Raw genomic sequence first — 20,875 nt, forward strand, 5'->3', positions numbered from 1 at the left:
CCATTGCCAGGGACCTCCAGGAGGGGGCACGCAAGGAAAGAGGGCGCAGGAACCATCTACTGAAGCTGGGCCCGCATCGGGAATTGGTGCCAAATGCTGTTTTGATCCCGTGTTTTTTGCAGTTATCTGGGACCTGTTACCATGGATAGCCAAGAGGTAGTGCAGGGTTTATCCAAGAAGAAAGGAGGGAAAGAGAGAGAGAACGGAGTGGAGTGGAGAAAGAGAGGGAGAAGGAGGAGGAGGAGACAGAAAGGAAGAAAGGCAGGAGGGAGGGAAAGCAGGAAGGCAGGAAGGATGGAAACAAGGAAGGAAGGAGGGAAGGAGGGAAGGAGGAAAGGAGGTGAGAATCTAACAACATGCCCCGGTCAGCAGCTCTTCCTCTCTCAGGGTGATGACAGAAGCCAGGTTAGGAAAGGGGTGGAGAAAGGGGAGCAAGAAGTGGGGTGGGGGGAGGGGGAGGGGAGGGAAGGAGGATGTAAGACTCAGTCTGAGAAATGAAAAAAAAAAGCAACCCTTTCTGGTGGCCTCCACGCAGCCTCCCCAAACGCAGCACACCTAGCTGTGGGCAAGGACCCGGACACCCTTGTGCTGAGTGGAGAGGCTGCCTTCCAGAAGAACTAAAGAAGGACAAATAAAGCCATGGTGAGCCTCTCAGCCTCAAAGATTTCCAGGTGCTCAGATAGAACCCCCTTGGGATTGCAAAGACAGGTGGCAAAGGACAAGAAACGAGACACTTCATTTTTGGTTTTAACAAAGCCAAGAATTAAAAATGCTGAGTCTAAAGGGTGCTTCTAGAATCTTTCTTCTCAGATGTGCTGATTTCTCCTCATTGACTTGTTTCTGGTGAGATCCTTGAGGAAATTCTATCTTGTTGAAATGGGCAGTTTTGCAGCTAAACACTGGGGCTACCTGAAAGGCAATAAATTCAGAAGATATGGTTTTAAGGTGTGCAGAGAACTTGTGGTCTGGATTCTGCAAAATGTTTTTCTTTTTAAACTGAAAAAGAAATGAACTGCTTTTCTTTACTGGTGCCCGGCTAGCTAATACTTTTAAGTATTTGAAGCATTGAACCATTGTAATCTAGTTTAAGATTTTAGCATTTAAATCTCAGACATCAATAGTTCATTAAACAACAAAGAACACTTTAAGGGGCGCCTGGGTTGCTCAGTGGGTTAAAGCCTCTGCCTTCAGCTCTCGGCATGATCTCAGGGTCATGGAATCAAGCCCAGCATCAGGCTCTCTGCTTGGCAGCAAGCCTGCTTCCCCCTCCCTCTGCCTGATTCTCTGCCTACTTGTGATCTCTGTCTGTCAGATAAATAAATAAATAAAATCTTTTTTAAAAAGAGAACACTTTAAAAATATACATGTTAGATATAAAATAGTTTCATCTAGCAACTCAGCAGAAAGTACAAAAATTATTGAAATGTAGAAAAGAATCAGGGTAGTAATAATCAGCAACCTGAGTCTAAAAGGTAAGGGTAGAAAAAAAGCAACAAAAGAAAAGCTACAACTCTGTAATGGTTTTGAAGCAAATTTAATGCTACTTTTTTCATGCACATCTAAGAAACCTCTCACTTCAGACAGGGTTCATGAGCAGAGGTATTTTATTTTGAATTCTAAGAAGGTTGCAACCCCCTCCTTAAGGTGCTGTAAACTTGCGATTTAAGAATATAAATCTAACTATAATTCTGTATTTTCTTTGCAGATATTTCCATGGAGATGTCAGGGCTTTCAGAGGGGTTCGCGGACTTCCGTCAAGGTGTGGGTCTGGGCCGTGCTCTGCTGTGGTATGTGACAGTATTTGTTTATTGCTAAGCCCTTCTTTAACCTGTGCTTAGTTTCCTTAAATATCCCCTGAGTGCATGCAATCGCAGGGAAGATTATGAGGTAGATAGTTGTTAGTTCTATCCTTTTTATGAACATCTTTTTCTTCCTGTTACTTTTAGTACCTCCCCCAGAAACCTCCTAACCCTGACACACCTTTGTTGGACAGTCTAGATCTTGATAATTCCACAAAAGTCTTAATTATGAAGAAATAGTCAATTAAGAAATATCTGATGGGACACTTACAATCCATACCAAATATTTAGCAGGGAACTTTCTTTCTTTCTTTCTTTCTTTCTTTCTTTCTTTCTTTTTTTTTTAAGATTTTATTTCCAAGTAATCTCTACACCCAACATGGGGTTTGAACTCAAAGCCCAAGGTCAAGAGTATCACATGTCTTCCAACTCAGCCAGCTGGGCGCTCGGTGCTCTTGTTTTCCTTCAGTAGTTTAGTGCACATCAGCGTCATTTCTACAATGGAAGTGTGAGCTCCTGAAGGTCAGAATATACATAAATATATATATATCACTTAAATTAACCTTTAAATTTAATTTTGAATGTATTTATAAATTTATACATATTAATGTATAATGTATTTATTATATATTAATAATATATTAATTAATATAGTGATAACATAGAATATATTTATTATATTATATAATATATTAACATATATTAAATTTATATATAAATGTAATTTTAAATATATATATTTATTTTAAATATATATGTGCATATATATATATTTCTTCTCTCATTGGTGTGGTGAGTTTTTATGTCTGATTCTTGAAGATTCTCCAGCACTTGTCTTGAACCTCCTTTCCCCTTCCTAAGTAAGCTGGTGCTTCTTACCCCCACCTTAGATTTTGAGCTCTGGCCAAGCAAATGTGCTTTCCTCTGCCCCTGACACATTCCTACCTCTGCCCCTGACACATTCCACATGTCTACCTCATGTCACCTGCAAAGCTAGTGCTCTTTTCCTTCAACAAGTGTTTTTACAAGTCCCTCTAATGTGCCAGACACTGTTCTAGGGCCTGGGGATACAGCACCAAACCAAACAGTTTCTTCCCTCTTAGAACTTATATCCTGGTAGAATGTTCCTTCAAAACTCTGTTCCAAATGTGTATTTTGTTACATTCGTTACTCATTAATCATATCTGTTTCTCAGTTCTCTGTTCACTTCTGGTATGTTTAATTGGATCAAGATTAATTATGTTTTCCTTACGTTTGTTATTCCTTGTTGAGAATCTTTAGGAGACTGTGAAGACTGGATCTATGTTTTCTTTGGTATTTCTCCATGGCTTTAGCGCTACACAATGAAAACTCAATAGATATTGATGGCCACAAAAACGTTTACCTTAACAGGAGCACAGTGTTTCACATAGATCATACCATGCTTCGAATGGCATGTAATACCATGAGGTCATTGCGTAATTATGTGTTTGTTTCAGTCTTGTTAAAGCCCTCATATTTGAAGCACCCTATGATTACTAAACACCATCAGCTGAGTATCCTTGCGTACAGAACGATCTAAATCAATTTCATAATCCTGCAGCATTTAGTTTTGTAAATTACTCTTTTTTTTTAAATAGTTTTTTTTTTATAGCTTGAGCTATGTATGGAGGATTTCCCAGAAGCAGCTCTTCCTGTGGTAAAAGATTACCTTTTTGATATGAAAGAGAATACTTAAAGTATGTTGTTATTCCTGTCCTTATATTACTTCTCCCATTAGAAACATAAATGTTGGCTTTTAGGAAATTATCCCACGATAAAAAGAAGTGGGCAATACATTTTAAGGATATATAATTATACAGAAATAGAAAAAGAAATATGAATTTCTAAAATATGGTGATTAAATTTCACTTGGAAGAATTTTGGGGGAAAATGAGGTTATGAAATAAAATCTTAGAAGCTACCAAATTTGTCTAAAATAGAGCAATGAGCAGAAAGTATTACATGTTACTGTGAAAAGTGATTAGGACCCAAAGGTCTAGGTTCTACCTCAAATCTGCAAATGACTGATTCTGTGGTCTTGGTTTTGCCATCTTTAAGTGGCAGGCTCAGTCTGGATTACTTCTAGCTTCTTTTTAGCTGTAACCGTGAGCCCATATAATTCATGCTCATGTCTTGCAGATTTCCTTGCACGTGATGGAACTGACGGCTGGACTTACCACTATTCTGAAAAGCCCATGAACTGGGCAAAGGCGAGAAGGTACTGCCAGGAAAATTATACGGATTTAGTTGCCATACAAAACAAGGGGGAGATTGAGTACCTGGAGAGGACACTTCCTTTCATCCACACTTACTACTGGATAGGAATCCGGAAGGTAGAAGGGATATGGACGTGGGTGGGAACCAACAAGTCTCTTACCAAAGAAGCAGAGAACTGGGGAAATGGAGAGCCCAACAACAGGAAGTCCAAAGAGGACTGTGTGGAGATCTACATCAAAAGGGTCAAAGACGCAGGAAAGTGGAACGATGACTCCTGCTACAAACAAAAGAGAGCCCTCTGTTACACAGGTAAGGAGGGGCCAAAGTGCGGAGAGCGATGGGACTCATCCCAGAGGGACGGTAGGGAGGGCAGCAGCTTCCAGCACATTCCAAAATAAATCCAGTCCTCTAAATAAAGAATAATAAAATAAAAATCAGGTCATCTCTGTGCATTTTTGGTATGTGAGGCTCCTCCTAACACCCAGAAATGACACCTCGAAATCCATTTCTGTCAGTATGTAAGTGTGTGTAAGAAGTAAGGCAGGAAAGTGGAAGCAGAGATGGATCTGGCCGGGAGTTCAGGCTCACGTGACTTCTGTTTCCTCACTGTAAGGTCGGGGGCTTTATGCTCATGCCTCCTTCTTGGCTTAATCTTATATCATTCCATAGCACGAAATATTGCTATGTTTCGTTATTTGTGGAGGATGGAAATTTCTGTTTTCAGTTCCAAAACAGCCGGTGTTTTCCCAAGTCATATGTCAACAGTGAAACACAGTCCATTTGCTCTCTTGTATATTGGGCTCTCTACTGATTTAGCAAGTGCAGACTTCTTTCTTTCTCTAGTACTTTCTATAAAGGAAGGGATTGCCAGGCATACTGCAGAAATGGTTGAGGCTAGGTCATCACTAACCTACCTGTAACATTTAAAACAAAGTGATTCCAAGGGTTTTAGAGTACGACACTAAGTTTCCCCAAAATGCTATAGAGTATTGGCACTGGCAAATTCATTCTATGCATATGTCTGTGGCTATATGGCCGGTATATCCCATAAATTAAAAGATTCTAGCATATGGTTTTATTGCAAAGCAGCTACGAATGTGCAAATAAACCTTTCCTGTTCGTTCAAATAGTTGCAGCCAAAAACTTACCTATACCTGAAGAAATGACTATGACTATAAGTACTAAGAAGTAATCATGTTAAAATAATTTATTTCTGACCCCCGCATCCCCTTAAAGCTTCTTGTCAGCCCTGGTCGTGCAGCAACCATGGAGAGTGCGTGGAAACCATCAATAATTCCACCTGCAACTGTGATGTGGGCTTCTACGGGTCTCAGTGTCAATTTGGTAAGCCCCTTCCTGACTTGATTCTTGCTGTGTATAGTCACAGGGGTCCCTGTAGCTTGGGGAGGTTGACTGGGACAAAATGATACTGGCCATTCCGAGAAATGAGAACTTTCCATCAGAAGAATATGCTTGCACAATGTGGTTATGTTTCCTGAATGGTTTCATAAGTCAGCATGAAACTTCAGTCCACTTCTAGCAAACCGCCCAAAGAAGGCAGTTGGTAGATTCCTGTTCTTAGGGGACTCAATCCCGCCAACTTGTCGGATTCATTAGAAGTCGAAAGCTTGAAAGAAACATTGCCATTTATAGTTAGGAGGGCAAATTACCTATTAGGTAATCTTAATTTCTATGTAGTCCTCAAAATTATGACAGGACGAGGCTGAAAATAAAAGTTCTCATAATGATACAAAATATAGGTCAGAGAAATATGGTAATAAATCCAACACATTTATTTGGGCTAGGTATTTGGGGGGATAGAAAAGGAAATCTATTATAGATTCTGCCCATAAAGGATTTGCAATTAGCTAGTGGAAGTTATATATGCTCATAATTTCATTTGATGGAAAGCAAGGTAAGTTGGAATTAAGTACCTAATGAAAGAATCTGGCCTTTACTTGACAGCAGGAGGCCACTTAGTATCTTAACACCTGCATTTGGACGCTATTCCTAGAAGCAATGTGTAAGATGGACTGGAGAACAGAAAGAGCAGACGGAGAGAACCAGTAGGAGTCTCCTGAAATCATTCACAGTCATGGTGGTAGAAATAGAAAGCAAAGAGTACATAGACTCAAAGCCAAGGAGTCTTTGACCCAGTCAACTCGCTACTGAGAGAAACATCAAATCCTTTGATTGATATTGATTGAGTTTCAAAACTATGGTTGAAGCATCTGGTGCACAATACAGAAAATTATAAGAAGAGAAAAGCAACGTCTGTAAAGGGTAAAGAATTAAAGCCAAAATAAATTTCAATGTTAACCAACATTAGGTCGTACTCATTTCACTCAATTCTCACCCAATGCTTTCACTCTGCTACTGAAGTTTGTTTTTATTATTTATTTATTTATCCTTAATATTTATATATATATTTTTTTAATTCTTATCCACCTTTTAATTTCTTTTTTAAATTTTTTTTTATTTTTTATTTATTTGACAGAGAGAGAGAGAGAGGTCACAAGCAGGCAGAGAGGCAGGCAGAGAGAGAGGAGGAAGCAGGCTCCCCGCGGAGCAGAGAGCCCGAGGCGGGGCTCGATCCCAGGACCCTGAGATCATGACCTGAGCTGAAGGGAGAGGCTTTACCCACTGAGCCACCCAGGCGTCCCTTCCACCTTTCTTTCTAATCTCATTCACATCATCCCTGCATCCTCTTTCCTTCTAGTAACATCACAAAGCTTGTCGTTCTCCACACTTTTCATGTGTGCTTCATATCTCACTGACTTGATCATGGTTTTCTCTCTCATTTTGACATGGCTAACACACCTGTTCATCTTTAAGACATAGTTCAGGAACCATTTTTTTTCCAGAAAGCTTTCTTTGGACCCTAAGGAAAACTAAGTCTCCCTATTCCCTGTTTCAATTGCTGCACATGTTCCTTTCTTGTTTGCCCCACATTGAATGGAGTCATCCATGCGCTTGTCTGTAGTCCCTGGAGACCGACGCTTGAGATCAGCAAGTGCTATTTACTGCTTCCTATGGCAGACTGAGACTAGGTCTAGAGTATATTAGGCATGTGCTTACAGGTATGAGTTAAATTGGAGAAAGTAAGTTAATTTGGACTTGTACTGTATATGAAAAATTTAAAAATTTTCTAATGCCTCTAGTCCATTCTTCATTGAAATCTCAAAACTAAGGTCATAATGATGGCTCAAATGTGATCATCAATAGGACACAAGACTTGAAGTACTTCCTCAAATGGCATGGCAGGCCCTACAAATGTGAAATCACTCTTTCTAAGGCTCAGTTTGATCTACTGTGAACCACAAGTCAGGGACATAGACTCTGGAGTGGCTGAAGGTAGGACCTAGAAAGGGTGAAGACAGACTCAAGGCTGATGCTTCCTAAAGCCTCCCCACTCTATTCCACATCTCCTGCTCCCAGCATTCTAATATACCTAGAAACTCTGATGTGACAGTTATTTCCAAACTGGGCTAATCATTCCCATGTAAACCTAAGTAGGTTTAAACATTCTCTCCCCAAATAATGCCAACAATAATAAAAAGACTTAGCTTAGTGTTTAATTAGGACTTCCTATGAGCCAGGTTCTCTTCTAAGTCCTTGACTTACGTTAGATCTTTTAATTTCCACCCCGGCTCTAGGAAGTTAATACAGTCATCATGATTCCTCTTTCTTCCTTCCTTTTTTTTTTTTTTTAAGATTTTATTTATTTATTTGAGAGAGTGAGAGAGAGCATGAGCAGGGGCGGGGGAGAGGCAGAGGGAGAGGGAGAAGCAGGCTCCCCGCTGAGCAAGGAGTCTGATGCGGGACTCGATCCCAGGACCCTGGGGTCACGACCTGAGCCGAAGGCAGAGGCTTAACCATCTGAGCCACCCGGGCGCCCCTGATTCCTCTTTCACAGATGAAGACACTGAACCTGGAAGGGTTAATTCACCTTGTGCCAAGGCAGAGCTAGGAGTTAAGCCCAGACATCAAGTCCTCTTCCCACCAGCCAGTGCTGTTTCTTTTCTTACCGCAGTGGTTCAGTGTGAGCCTTTGGAAGCCCCTGATCTGGGGACCATGGACTGTCATCAGCCCCTGGGGGACTTCAGCTATTCCTCCAGGTGTACCTTCAACTGCTCTGAGGGGGCAGAGCTCGTTGAGATTGAGGAAACCACGTGCGGACCTTCTGGAAACTGGTCATCTCAAGGACCAAACTGTGAAGGTGAGTAACTCCTCAAGCCAGAGGTTTTGTCATGGCCTCCTTGGGTTTGCGGACTAAGAAAATGCAGTAGAGACTTGCTAAGAAGTCTCTGTCCTCTTTGGAACACAGGTTAATCTAACTTAGATCGCACTGTGATGTTTTTAAAGGGATTGTTGTTGCTTAAATTGAAAAGAAAAACCACAAACAAAAAAACAGCCAAATACCTCTGAAACCATCTCACAGTATATACATAATTTTCAATAACACATGGTGTGGCTGTGAAGTGTGTAAGCCTGATGATTCACAGACCTGTACCCCTGGGGCAAATAATACAGTATATGTTAATAAAAATAATTAATAAAAATAATAATACGTGGTGTAGTTATACTGTTTTATTTTAGTTTTCTCATTGTCATGGCATAAATAGTCTTGTTGAACCTCAGTTAAATGTTGCTTGTTCTGTCCTCTCAGTAACCCTTTTTATGTGTCATCTTATTGAACACCAACCAGATTCCTTCCCAGGGGGTTGACAATTTTGATGTTCTGGTTTTGGGGGGTTTTGTTGTTGTTGTTTAAAGCAGGCTCCACGCCCTGTGTACCCAACATAGGGCTTGAGCTCACAACCCTGACTGAGATCAAGACCTAAGCTGAGACTAAGAGTCAGACACGTAACCACCCAAGCCACCCAGGTGCCTCAGTAGGGTTTTTGATTGTTTTATTTGGTTTATTCTTAAAATCATTTTTACCTTTCCTCCTCTTTGAACTCTCAGGGGAATAACAACTGCTGTGAAAAACAAACACACAGTCTCTTGATCTCTCTCTCTCTCTCTTTTTTTTTTTCATTTGAAATAATGAAAATAAGAAAATAAAATAAGAAAAAATAATAAGAAAAATATGGTGGGTTTTTCTTTTTAACTGTCAAGAAGACTTGACATGCTACAGCATGGCATCCTTCCAGCAGTGCTGGAGAATTACCAGGACTGGGGCAGCAACAACTCTACCCTCTGCCACCTTCCCCCCACCAAGGGCTGTCAGGGCCCCTGGCTTCCCCTCTGACTCACCACTCTCCATCACCATCAGGAAAATAAAGTCTGGGAGCGGCATTATCAGAACTAACTTTTTAGAGATAATAAATGTCTAGATTCAGCCAGGTGGTTCCCCAGTTGAGTCAGGAGACTTTGGTTAAAAACTTTTGGTCAAGGGAGGGTCTCTGCTCAGAAATACTCAGAAATAACTTTCCTTTTTCATTGAAGTGATTCAGTGTGAGCCTTTGGAGGCCCCTAATTTGGGGGCCATGGACGGAAGTCACCCCTTGGGGAACTTCAGCTCTACCTTCACGTGCACCCTCAACTGCTCAGAAGGAACGGAGTTAATTGGGGAGAGGAAAACTCTTTGTGGATCATCTGGAATCTGGTCAAGCCCTAGTCCAAAATGTCAAAGTGAATAAATTTGTCCTGATATAATGAATATTTAAAAATGGAACTGGTGAATGGGAAGAGAGTGAGGAAGATAGATTAAACCTTTAAATTTCATTGTTAAGTGTGTATGGCCTAAAGATAAATTTGTACACATTAATTTACTGTAAGATCCTAGGCTGTTCTTATGTCTTCCTTCAATGGCAGCCTTTTCTCTCTTCAGCTGATTTTCAACTCCTATCTTAACAGCTAGGCACTAGATGCTTAGTGTTAGATGTTCTTATCTTAACAGCTAGGCACTGTCTCTGACTTATTTCTTATTCATTCTTCCATTCCACTACTATCTCATTTCTGTTAGTCCATTTAAATGTCTCTACAAAGGTCACCAGTGACCCCCTAATTCCCAAAATAGCAGATATTTCTCCGTTATCACTAAGCTGATGCCTTCCTAATCTGTGTATGAGAAGGACCGTGTCTTCCTCGTTTCCATGGACCGCCCCCCCACTCGACACAGTGCCCCTGCTAAATAAGGTGAATAAAAAAGTCGTCCTCTGTTTGGGTCATCTGGGAACTTGAGCCTATTTTCTATTATACATTTGGGTGTGAAGGTGAATGCACCTTGGAAAGATTCATCAAAGTAACACGAAGAATAAGGGACACAGACCCTCTACTAATATATAAAAGTACATTTATTTGATTGGTGGTAACAGAACATAGTTTTTTCATATGGGTAGTTTTTCAATAAAAGTTCCCAAATAAACTTAGCTCACTCTTTCAAGAGGATAGAGCTGTATCCATCTACTTACGTGTAAAGGAACTAGAAATATGTGGTAAGGCCACATCACTTGAAAGACAGTTTAGTGTAGGTCTTGCCATGCAAACAAGTACATTTGTTTGCACAGCTGTTTCAAAATAAAAGCATTAATAGTTTCCATTGACTGATACGTTACCTGGTTCAGATCACTGGCTTTTATTTTTCTTGAAGTCATATTAGACATGTTAGGTCTTCTCAGCATCGTCGAGTCCCAACTATTGAACAAGGTCATGGAAATAAATACAATGATGACCACTTTTTGCCAAGATTTTTAGGTACTTCTTCTGGGAGTTCTACGAACTGCAAATCTGGAGATTAAGAATTTATAGGCATTGGGGTAGAAAATCTTGTCTTGTCTCTACCTCTGCTGTAGACTCATCTTGGTCCTTCCCATGCCAGTGTCCTCATCTGTCAAATGGCATCACGTGGGCTCTTACTAGGAGATGTGGGGAGGAACAAAGCCTAACGTCATGAGATGCTCTGAGTGAGGACTGCCGTGGTCTCATGCTCTGTATCTCTCTTTCAGAAGTGGACAGGAACTTCTCAATGATCAAGGAAGGCAACTATAATCCTGTCTTCATTCCGGTGGCAGTCATGGTTACTGCTTTTGCTGGGCTGGCATTTATCATTTGGCTGGCAAGAAGATTAAAGAAAGGTATGTGAGTTCACCTTCATAGGAAAGTAATACAATTCTAAGTGGAAAACAATACAGAAACCCACAGGAAATTAAGTATGGTCAGTTCAACTGAAGCGGGATACCAAGTTCTGTGTCCTGTCGCCAGCATCCCTGGGGATGTGTGAAACAGCCCATGCACACGTCCGTGACAGCAAGTTGGCTGATTTGTGCCTATCCTCTGACAAACCTTTAAAATACCTACTGTCTTCAAGGTACCGTGCCAGGGTGATAACAGACAAATGAGATATTTTAACGGTTCTTTGCTCTTCTTTAATTCTGAACAAAGGATATATCATCTCTGTCCTCTAAGACCCTAAATGCCTTTGATCTCAGTGTTACAATTCCACTAGAGAAGGAATCTAATGACCAATAAGGTTTTTAAGGCACTCTTCCCCAAAGCCTGAGTCACATACCTGTCTGGCTTCTGACGTGCGGGAATTGCATTGTCCCTGGGAAGAAACCCTCACGTTTTCTCCCCAGTGTCTATTCACTGAGAATACAGCTTTAACCCAATGCACAGCATTCTCTCCCCCCGCCCCCCCACCCCCGACTACGGCCTGGAGAGGAAAAGTGAATAAGGAGGGCTGTTTGAGAAGCCGCTGCTTGGAACAATACATGGGACTACCGGGGAAAAACAACAGCCCCATTCCCCTCACATCCCCCCAAGTGTGTCCAAACCCTAAACTGGGACCGACTTGCTGGTTATGGGCCCACAGTCTGTGGCAGGCCCTGAGTGTGCACTGCCACATCTGGCCAAACTTACCTGGCAGAAACGTTTAAGACTAGGAAGTTCAGGGACAAGACCAGCTTTTGAGCTCTCCCTGCTTTAAGTTCAGAGGCCATCGGTGACCTTGAAATAACTGCTAACCAGCTGTTTGCGTTGCCTTTCTATGGAGTCAGTTCATCGCCATTTTAATTTTACTTCCATCGATTATTTACTCTGGATTCTGCTCAGTGAGTGCGGTCTATAAAGGCTGCCCCTCACCCATCCTCACCGTCAGTGGCAGGAATATTTATCTACCCAACCCTAATGGTCTTCTCCTGTGATCTGATCTTTCATCCCCAATTTAAGAATGACACTAGATTAGTTTTATAACCAACCCAGAAAGATGATGGAAGGGACACTGTTGACGTGCAAGCACCTCCTTAGGGCCAAGGGAGGGCACCAAGCAGTTCGAATGTCTCTGCTCCTGCTCTTGGGAGTTCTGCTAAGACTGGATCCCATCACCGTACAGTGCGATATGACACACTCAAGTACTACTCTAAGGCATGGGAAGAAAGAGGGCTTTTTTCCTCTCACCACTGATGATCTTTTCCACTGAGACTCCAAAGCCTGATCCCAGAGTCCTCTTGAGGGGTAGAGAATGCAGTGGCCCATTATACACTGCCCTCTGGGAGACGGGGGCTGTTCTCTAAACAACCTTTAAGGATTTGGGAGCTGTGAGTCACCTTAGTAAGGAGCATAGTCCCAAATTCCAAAGTCTTTTAATAACTGTTAGTAGAATCAAAAGACCAGAGTGAAGTCACTTGCATTCAGTAGCAGGGTGTGGGGTGCAGGGCGGGGGTTGGCTGGCAAAGGTGGTTCTCTCAGCATGGGTGAGAACAGCAGTGGGGTTGTTTTTACACTTTTTTACGTTGGTGTCATTTCTGTACAAGATCTCAAACTGATAACGTGAAAACTACATGCCCCTGCTGTGGGATTAAGTGTGGGGCAAACAGGAAACAGATAACGGGCAGTGAGGCTTGATACACGTATGCCAGCAAAGAGAACAGAAGCCCCAAAAATCACTCACTCTGTAGGGAAGTCGGGTGTCTTTAATGTAGCATTTTAATAGACTGCATCTGCGGAACGTCTTCTGATAGCTCCAATTTTCAAGTGACTTCATCTTCCAAAGATTGTAGTTGTCACTTAGTGTTTTGCAACAAGAAGAATGTTTTTACTATAGAAATGGTGTTAGGATGATGGTTAGGTTCCCAGGCTAACCCCCCAGAGCTTTTCTGACAGTGTAGCTGACATATTTACAAGAAAAAAAGTTAAATGCAATAAGTCTCATGTGTATAGTAGTTATCAACTCCAAGGATGTCACAGGTGTTTGGGGTTCAGCAAGCTGGAAAAAGAAGACAGGCGAATATTTAAGACCTCGTACCCAGTGAAACGACTAGATTCTTGACTCCTGTCCTGTCCTCGGAGAAATCTTCTAAAACTACAGTTTGGCACCTACCCTAAGCGTCTTGATATCCAGGTTTTGCTCCATTGTTCTGGAAGAGAAATAAATCCAGGCTCCAGAAATGCATGTCCCTCTGAATGGGCTTGCCTAGAAACACGTTTTTCCCCTAGATAATCATTCTCTTATGAGTCATTATCATTGCCCCCTTTGGTAAATAAGGAAACTGAGACAGGGATTTTAGGCCAGATGTCTCACATCCCATATCAGCAGGGGCCAGAATCAGAGATCAGAAGATCCCCACCCTCACAGGCCCTCAACACTGGCAGTCTTCAGATTAATGAGGCTCTATGTTTTCTCTTGGTTGGAAGAATTCCCCACCCAAACCAACCCACAGGGTTCGAATAGGACACGAAACTGAACACGTGCCACTTAGTTCCTTTTTCTTCAAGCAGACCTCTCTCAGTAGTAACAGATTCTTGCCCACGTATTGTTATGTGTGTTGTTGGACCTAAAAAGAAAATGTATTTATATGAAGATAAACAAACGGAGCCTGAAGTTAGCTCAGATTTCATTCTCCTTGGTCAAATGTATTCAGCCCATGTCATCAGAAGGCTGAATTTTGGAGGAAATGTGTAAAAGAGTAAAGTCTAACATTTTAAATGCTTAAAACAGCATCTGAGCACTGTGTGTGTGGTAGGCCCTGGCCTAAATACCTGGAATACATTTTATTTTACCAACTCGGTGTGGAAGATGTGATTGTCACGCTCCTTTCACAGATGGAGGAACTGTGGCCTGAGAGACTAAGCCGCTATCTGGACACACAGCACAGCTGATAAAGCAGGGTTTGCACCAGACTGGATGATTCTAGAGCTTCACGTAATCGCCACAGAAGCACAGTGCTTCCCAGCGATTTGTCTGTTTCTCAAAAATATTTTTTTTCTTTTTTTGCTTTTATTTCCTCTGGAGTCTAACTCTGCAGTTTGTTCATTAATCTACTTAGTTACACTCTTTTGTCTTTGGAAACAATGTAAGATGGTTTATGAAATGCATTCCACATAGTAAGTTAAAATCAGTTTAAAAATAGGTAAGAAAAGGAAGGCTAAAATTTAGGGCATAAAAAGAAGTTGGATCAAGAGGTGGAGTTAGGACACAAGAAGGTAGGTCATGAAATCCTGTACACTTGCTAGGAAAGGGTCTTAGCTCAGGGTCTGGTTCCCGGCAGCCAATCAAAGAAGGGAGCGTAACTGGTCATGATGTCACTGTGTTTGTAAGGTTAAAAACACATCAGTTACTCAGATGAATGAGTAATTCCTACCACAGGGACCCGAGTGAAATTTCTTTGTGGATTCTCACAGACGAGGTGGTGTGAGACGTAATGACACATACTTCCAGCCCCCAAGTCTCTTAGGGGAGAATCTGAAGGTGAGCTGAGATGGCAGGCGGGAGGGGGTAAGCATGTGCCTGGGCAGAGCAGGTCTGCCCGTCTGGCAGTTGGAGCTAGACTTCTGCCTTTACGATCAGCAGGGAGATTGAAATGGAATGCAGAAGCATCTATGTCAATGGGTCTGTTACGCACGAGTACACACCACTGTTTGAATTAGCACGTAGAGCCGGCCATCTCAAATCCCCTTACACAAAGATGGGGTTCACCAACAAATACGCAATACACCCCAAAAGCCAATTTTGGGAATGGGACTCTGCTTTTGCTCTTACTTTAAAAAAAAAAAAAAAAAAAAGGAAATATCTGCTCTCGCTGATGCCATTTTTCTGTTTCTTCTATTTTTAGGTAAAGAGTCCCGGGAAAGGTAAGTTTCATCAGCGAGAAGTTTCTACATCTGTTGATCTTTTCTCCACCTTCCTTGAGATACTTCCCGTTATAGTCAGACATGTTAACTCCTTGGTAGCTACATGAGGTCTCATTCAAATGCGGTTTCCGTATAAAGTGATAATCTACTAGCTTCTTTTAAAAACTGTGCTTTTGGCTTCTATGTGTGTGAGTGGTTTTTGCTTTAGGGTCAAGGGATTAGAATGAAAGAATGAATGAATGAATGAACAAATAATGCCCTGTTAAGAAAGGACAGCTACATGAAGGGAGCTCTTTCTGATAATCCCTGAATTTTCTGTAAGGATTGGAAGCACGACGATGTGTCTCTTCTTGTCCTAGAAAAATATAAGGGCGATACCAAATACAGTGTTTGTGAAACATTCATCAAGCATTTATTGAGAAACCGATAAATCCCAGGCCCTAAGAAGGTATAATTCCGGACCCCAGGCCTCCGCGCCTGGTACAGGAAAGTAAATGACTACTTCTCTGATAAGCGTTGACCTTCAGAAACGTGGAAGAGGTGGGGAACATGAATTCTGCCTGTGGCTTCCCCAGTGAGGCAGTTTCTTTTAGCCTGGTCTTGACCCTCAGACTCTTAACTACAGGGAACAAACTGAGGGTTGCTGGAGGGTATGGAGGTGGGAGGAGATGGGGTAACTGGGTGATGGGCATTAAGGAAACACGTGATATAATGAGCACGGGGTGTTGTAGGCAACGGATGTGTCACTAAATTCTACCTCTGAAACTGATAATACCCTATATGTCAACTAAATTGAATTTAAATAAAATATTAAAAAATGAGAAAAGGGGGAGATATAAGGCAACATAAGCCAGATCATAACTTATAAGCCCTATTAAGGAGTGTGGACTTAATTCTGAAGTCTTTGGGGGTAAAGCAGGTGAATGCCGTGCTGAAATTTTCACCTTACGAGGATCATTCTGCAAATAGGGGAGCTGGGTGAGCCCAGAGGCGAAGGGCAGTTCTGGAGGCACTTGAAGTTATTAGGTTAAAGCTGATGGTTCCCATCTAGAGAAAGAACAGTGAGTTTGAGTTTTGAGATAAGAGGTAAAATCAAGTGAATGTAATTAATTGGCGAAGTGAGAGAGACAAGAATCAAAGAGGTCATCATGGATTTGGTCAGGAACGGGTGGGTGGTTACTGTCTATACTGTACTATTTGCTGAGAAGGGAACACGGAAGAATGAGAACTTTTGGAGGTGAAGGTCACAGGTTCGGTTCTGTCTGTGTTGAGCTTTAGGCATCTGGGGCTCACTCACAGTTCATTGGTTCAGTCTGTTGCACAGTGGCCACCTTGGGGCAGGAGAGTGGATTTGGGGGTTCTCACATCCCAGGAGGTTAACTGCTCTTTTGGGAGCAGGTACAGTCATCTGGGTAGCACGTGGAGTGGGAGAACAGAAGAGGTTGGGGGAGAGGGGGCAGGAACATGGGGGACATCTGTATTGAAAGGATTGATGAAGGAAAGGGAATGGGGAGAAGTTGCCAGAGAGGCAGAAGGAAGATGAGGAGTCTGGGTCATGAATGCCAAGGAAGGAAGGAAGTAGAAATGGTTTCCAGGGCTGCTGGAAGAACCAGTGAGTTCCCACTGGATGTAACAAGGGTATCAGTGCAGAGACTGTTCTGTGTTTGAGGTCATGACCGAAGTCTGATAGCCAGGCTTGGAGGGTTCAGCGGGTATGAGGAAGTGGAGACAGAGCAGGTAAGCCATCTCTTTTTAAAAGCTTGGCTAGATGAGGGGCGCCTGGGTGGCTCAGTGGGTTAAGCCGCTGCCTTCGGCTCAGGTCATGATCTCAGGGTCCTGGGATCGAGTCCCGCATCGGGCTCTCTGCTCAGCAGGGAGCCTGCTTCCCTCTCTCTCTCTCTGCCTGCCTCTCTGTCTACTTGTGATTTCTCTCTGTCAAATAAATAAATAAAATCTTTAAAAAAAAAAAAAAAGCTTGGCTAGATGAGACAGGAAGTGGATGACTGGATAAGGACATGGGGTCAGTGGAAGTTCTTACATTCTAGTTTATTTTATTGTCCTATCTTCTGTTCAGTGCTGTAAATGGGGAACTAGACCCTTCTCTGGGCTGGGCTCTCTATTTCTGTGGGCAGGAAATCCACAAGATGTAGAGATTTCTTTCATGCTCACACCCATTGAGTGAAAGTCTTTCCTGGTACAATCTACCCAGAGCTGTTTTCTCATCGCAGGAACCACCTGTTTTTTAATTGCCACTAGATAGAAGCAGACCAGTTCAACTTTTTAGAAGATTTTGGGGGACAGGAAGAGAGGCTGGCAGGAAGAGTATTAGCATTAATTTAATTACCACACTCAGCTAATTGCCATATAAAGTGTAAGGGCTCATTGATTCTGACAATGAATCAGTCAATAGTTGTTTATGGTATACTTTTGTGTTGGAACAATGCTAAGCTTGACTGAGACACCAGCAGGAGTAAGTCCTTAGCCCTGACCTCAAGGAGATTTTTATCTAGCTGAGTAGTGAAGACAGAAAAATAAAAAAAAATTATTTTCAGAAAAATATAAGGCAGAGGATGGTGATGGACAATGAACTCTGTGTTAAAGGATTTTTTCAATACAGAAAATCTTACAAAGAAGGTGGATCCTGGGTTGGTTTTGAAGAATGGATGGCATTTAGGTGTATGGCGAGAAGCAGGGCAGAAAGACTACAGGGAAATGATTTAAACATGCTACGGCATGGGGCTGGCACAGCGTGTTCAGGGGGCAGTTCAGGGTGCAGAGGAGCTGTCAGTAGAAGTTGGAAAGGAAGGTTGGCCCCATCAAGGTAGGTCCTGAATGCATCACCAGATGTTCTAGAAGGATCTAGCAAAGGAGCATTATTTGCCCAGGTGTCTTGAGACAACTCTCATTTATTGACCAAGGTGACTTCAATTCATAGAATTATAAAATTTTAGGTACTGAAGTGATCTTGATGGACATCATGATCCAACTCTCTTTATAACTGAGCTAGTTAAGTAACATTCCTATAGGCCCTGAGCTAGTGACATGGTTAAGATAATTGTAAACATTTATGAAGCGTTAATGCCACACTGCACACTGCTCTGGGTGTTATAGGTGTCTGAAATCCTTCCGTTGCCTATAAGCCCGGGGGGAAAAGTACTATTAATACTCTCATTTTACGGGTAAAGGAACAGAGGCAAAGAGAAACAAAATGTCTAGTCTGAGGTCATGAATGAATGACAAAGCTGAGATTTGTAGCCATCTGGATCCAAAGGTCACGCTCTTCATCCTTATGCTTCTAGAACTCTGGACTCACTGATAAGAGTCCTGAGTCCCAGACACCCTCCTCCCCCAGCAATGTGATGATTCTTCTCCCCGAAACCATTTGTGATGGCACCGAGGATGGGTGGGACGGAAGAAGCAGAGCGTGTTTCTAGAACAAGCCAAACATAAAATGAGAACCATCACACTAAACATTGGAGCGTTTTTTCTAGAGCTCTGGAGCCAACCCACACAACCCTGGGTGCTTATCCTTCAAAGCTCTTCACCGGTGAATGACCGACTCCTAGGGCACCTGTGGTTTCAGTTCTTGCCGGGTTATTTTCACTGTTCTGCAAATTGGTTCTGTTTACCACCTCATTTGGTTTCCAGTGTCTAAATTCTGCCTGGGTAAAAGCTACACCCAAGATACGCAGGGAGATATGATGCCAACCTCAGTGGAGGGCATATGTGAAATTTTGTTTTCAGAAACATTTTTATCTCTGCGTTGGCAAGCGCGTTTGCAGCTGCTGAACTGTGGTCTGCCCTGGCAGGTCATCATGAGAGCAGAGTCTCAGAATCCAGTTCTCCCTTGGAAGGGTGCTATTAAGACCTGCTCCATTTAGCTTTTCCTCCCCCACCCCTACCCCCTCCCCTGCAAGGAGACAACGGTGTCACACACACACAAAGGTGTCGTTTATTTCATGAAACTAGATTCGTCACCATTTCCTTAACTCATGGCCCACCAGAATCAGGCATTTAGAATCACCACCGTACCTTGCGTGAGTTTTGATTTTTCTCTAATTTCCCTTTTTATTTGAGCACTGTCATCTTCTACCGCTTTTCCTTGACTGCCTGCTGCTCAGAATCTACCTAAAATGCCCCTCATACTCATCCGATCTGAAAACAAAGGCTGTGCCCCAGAAACATCTTTAGGTGTGGTGCATGGACCAGCAGCATGGACATCACCAGGGAGCTGGTGAGAATGGCAGCATCTCGGGCCTCACCCAGACCTACCGAATCAGTCCTCGTTTTCACACCGCCTCTGGGTGGAAGCAGCCGCAAGTGTGAGAAGCGTTGCTCTACGGTTTGCTTCTCATTCCTTTGCTTTAGTGAATGTCTTGTCCAAACCTACCTGAAAGGCATTTCCTTCACTCCTCTTCTGATATTTGAACACGGTTCAGTTTTGCAATTTTTAAACTCCTTATTTTAATTTCTGTTCCCCTGTTTTTCTTTCAGCATCAATGATCCATATTAAAGCACCCTTCGTGGAAGAAAATTCTTCGGCTGCTCAGGTGTTACTGGACCCTTCAGATCCGTCCCCAGAACGTATCGCGTGGTGTTGTCTCCCACTTTGAAGATGAAGTGCATCTGTTCTGGGGCATCTGGAAAGATTTTGGCGAGACCGGCAAGCTCTTTCTGCTCCCGCTGTGCCCCTCACCCACCCCTGCAGCCCTGCCTACGGCTGTGCGTTATATAGCTCAGTGTTTTATTCTCTTTTTCATGGACCATGGGGGAAAGTATTGCTATGGAATGTAAACATGTCCAGTTTTGCTCTCTATCCTGACTCCATTTCCAGTTCTAATTCCGCGCTGTACCTGCTGACCTTAAATACAGTGGAAACCTGACCCATGTGTTCCTACTGCCTCCATTTCGTCGCAAGTTTTATCTCCCTTGCCCTCTGGTTGCCTCTAGGGGTGCATTCTTAGACATAAGTTCATAAAAGTGATGTTGTTCTTGCTTTCCAACTCCAACAGAGTAATGGGGTTCAGCTCCAAACAGAGAACGTCCTGCTTGTACGGTAGCCTCACCTTCTGGAAATGAAGGTTGTCCTATTTAACTGCCTCCACAGCCCCCCACCTTCTGCCCCCCATTCTGTCTCTTGTTCCCAGCTGGCTGGCTTCCACATGGAGCATCTCATGAGGACCAAATCAAAAGAGAGAAGAGAGAGATAGCCTGCACTGATTTTTTAAATTTATTTTTTTATTCTTTGGTTTTCAGTGTTGTTTTTTGTACTGGACCCCCCAAGATATCTTGTATTTGATGCTTTTTTTTTTTTTTTTAGTGACCACTCTATTGTTAATTTTAAAAAATCACCGGAATGCTAGCTGCAGGCAACACACCTTTGATGTCAGGTTAAATGAGTGGAAAGAGATTCCTCCCACCCCAACCTTCTTAGTGATCTACTGAGATTCTCTGGATCTTTAAGATCCATCTCAGTCACCCCTGCCCCCAACTTCTTTCATAACTAGTCCTCTCACAGCTGGTCCAGACCTGTGGCATCCTGCTGCAAGATTGGTCTACAGCATGCAGTTTTGTGCTTAGTTGTTTTTTTTCCCTAACATTACCTAAAAGTCATCATGTGTATGTTTTCTCCCAGTGACATTCTACCTTCCTTAAAGGCACAGACTGTGTAGGAGCAAACAGTGTGCTGCTGGTATGAGTGGCCTCAGGACCTCTCTCCATGCATGCGATGACCCAAGCAGACACTCATCCAATGTGGCTAA

General features: G+C 42.6%; 1 protein-coding gene across 5 annotated transcripts; it reads left to right on the plus strand.

Annotated features, from left to right (window-relative positions):
* The first annotated feature begins 384 nt into the window (after nt 1-384).
* Nucleotides 385-20,000, plus strand: SELL (selectin L). Of its 5 annotated transcripts, none has more exons than XM_032863026.1 (9): nt 385-405; nt 1,706-1,787; nt 3,960-4,346; nt 5,274-5,381; nt 8,071-8,256; nt 10,991-11,119; nt 15,095-15,113; nt 18,885-18,968; nt 19,608-19,730. In XM_032863026.1, the coding sequence occupies exons 3-9, from the start codon at nt 4,016-4,018 to the stop codon at nt 19,624-19,626; spliced, it is 876 nt and encodes a 291-aa protein (XP_032718917.1). In that variant the 5' UTR covers nt 385-405; nt 1,706-1,787; nt 3,960-4,015; the 3' UTR covers nt 19,627-19,730. The 5 variants fall into 5 exon arrangements, with proteins under 5 accessions (XP_032718917.1, XP_032718913.1, XP_032718914.1 ...); XM_032863022.1 differs by lacking the exon at nt 385-405 and adding an exon at nt 505-642; XM_032863025.1 differs by lacking the exon at nt 385-405 and adding an exon at nt 825-843.
* The last annotated feature ends 875 nt before the right edge of the window (nt 20,001-20,875 follow it).

The sequence above is a fragment of the Lontra canadensis genome, unplaced genomic scaffold (genome assembly GCF_010015895.1).
Source record: "Lontra canadensis isolate GAN:19392208 unplaced genomic scaffold, GSC_riverotter_1.0 scaffold24, whole genome shotgun sequence".
NCBI lineage: Eukaryota > Metazoa > Chordata > Mammalia > Carnivora > Mustelidae > Lontra > Lontra canadensis.

What these genes read in the sequence shown, in the direction of transcription:
- SELL (XM_032863022.1), top strand. An exon ending in GAGAGCCCTCTGTTACACAG is followed by an intron (nt 4,347 to 5,273) that starts GTAAGGAGGGGC and finishes ATCCCCTTAAAG; the next exon opens with CTTCTTGTCAGCCCTGGTCG. An exon ending in TCAAGGACCAAACTGTGAAG is followed by an intron (nt 8,257 to 10,990) that starts GTGAGTAACTCC and finishes TCTCTCTTTCAG; the next exon opens with AAGTGGACAGGAACTTCTCA.